General features: G+C 41.8%; 1 protein-coding gene across 1 annotated transcript in view; it reads right to left on the bottom strand.

Annotated features, from left to right (window-relative positions):
- SARC_13269 (hypothetical protein) overlaps positions 1 to 316 on the bottom strand; it is a gene marked incomplete at both ends in the record, with an annotated part of 1,624 nt that extends 1,308 nt beyond the window's left edge. The window contains one exon of the mRNA XM_014292603.1: positions 167 to 316. Coding sequence (XP_014148078.1) covers positions 167 to 316 — 150 coding nt within the window. The remainder of the gene's footprint in view (positions 1 to 166) is intronic.
- Between the last annotated feature and the right edge of the window lie 1,092 nt (positions 317 to 1,408).

Below are 1,408 nucleotides of genomic sequence, written 5' to 3'. Positions count from 1 at the left end.
CACATACATACATACATACATACATACATACAAGCAAACATACATACATACATACATAGAGATACACACACACACACATATATATATATATATATATTTATATATATATATATATATCTTATATATATAAATCTTGTAAGCACTAACATGTGTACGAATAGCCTACCTGTTCCGGCAAAGAAAGTGGCAATAATAGTGCAGAGGGGTAGGTAACGCAACAGATACTTCTCCAATGACCTAGCTGCAGGCCGTGGGCTTCGATAGAAGTTGTAGTGCGTTAGAATCCTTGCAGTATGGAACCGTTGTGGGGGTTGTTCTATAAATAGAAAGTGCACTGTGTTAATATCTTTGCAGCGCTACTGTGTTGAAAGAATAAGACGAGTTCAGGAGGAGATGAACACACGTCCTCACATAAACCATTAGCAATTGCAGTTGCGTATGAGTCCATACAGCATTGAACCGAGTTGGGGGTCGTTCTAAAAACAGAAGTGTGGCATGTCAATATCATATCCTCGCAGTACGTGACAGTATCCTGAAGTGTTTTACTAATAGCTATCCAGAAAAACGAGGAATCGCTGCGTAAAACTGGGTTGGGGGCCTTTCGAATAGCAGAAAGGGCTTAAATTAGGTCTTGGTTTTAAATTTAAAAATAATAACTAATTGAACGTGTAGTGGTGTGTTGGCCAAATCGCAGCGTGCAACAGTGCCAGGGAACTTTCGCACAGTAAAGAGGGTGTTGTTATGGGGTCGTAAGTTCATATCTAGTGATCCGAACTAGTTGTAATCACAATGCGTTAAAATTCTAACATACGTGCGAGTATGGCTGCACGCGGTACTTTGCACATACACACACACACACACAAGTACAACGCACACGCACATATCCGCTTATAGTGCATTTGCGGAAGTGTGGTTGTGTGTGGCTGTGTGTGTGTGTGTGTGGTGTGTTGTCATTCACTACTCAGGCCTTCGTACGGGCAGTGGTATGTGATCACAGAACCGCTTACCTATGCACCACTATATATACACGGACACATAGCTTCAAATAGTACCATACGTGCACACACGCATACAATTAATAACAAACGTACAACCCTTGCGTACCCGTCTCATAGTCCATCTGCGAAGCTGTGGCTGTGTGTGGTGTGGGGTAGTTAACTGCCGTGGAGGTTTGAGAGAGAGTCTCTTCGATCTTGAAGCTCACCAATTGATACTTGCACATGAGCAGGAGGGTGAAGTCCGCAAAAGTGCCTGTGTGCATAAGGAATGGGGTTGGTGAGAACTTGAACCTTGGCGTTAATCGAGGATTGACATAGGGTAGTGGGTTTTAGGGTTTAGGGGTTTATATATATATATATATATATTTATATATATATATATGTGTGTGTGTGTGTGTGTGTGTGTGTGT

This window comes from Sphaeroforma arctica, assembly GCF_001186125.1.
Source record: "Sphaeroforma arctica JP610 unplaced genomic scaffold supercont1.3085, whole genome shotgun sequence".
Classification (NCBI taxonomy): domain Eukaryota; class Ichthyosporea; order Ichthyophonida; genus Sphaeroforma; species Sphaeroforma arctica.
This window is presented reverse-complemented; position numbering and strand designations above follow the sequence as displayed.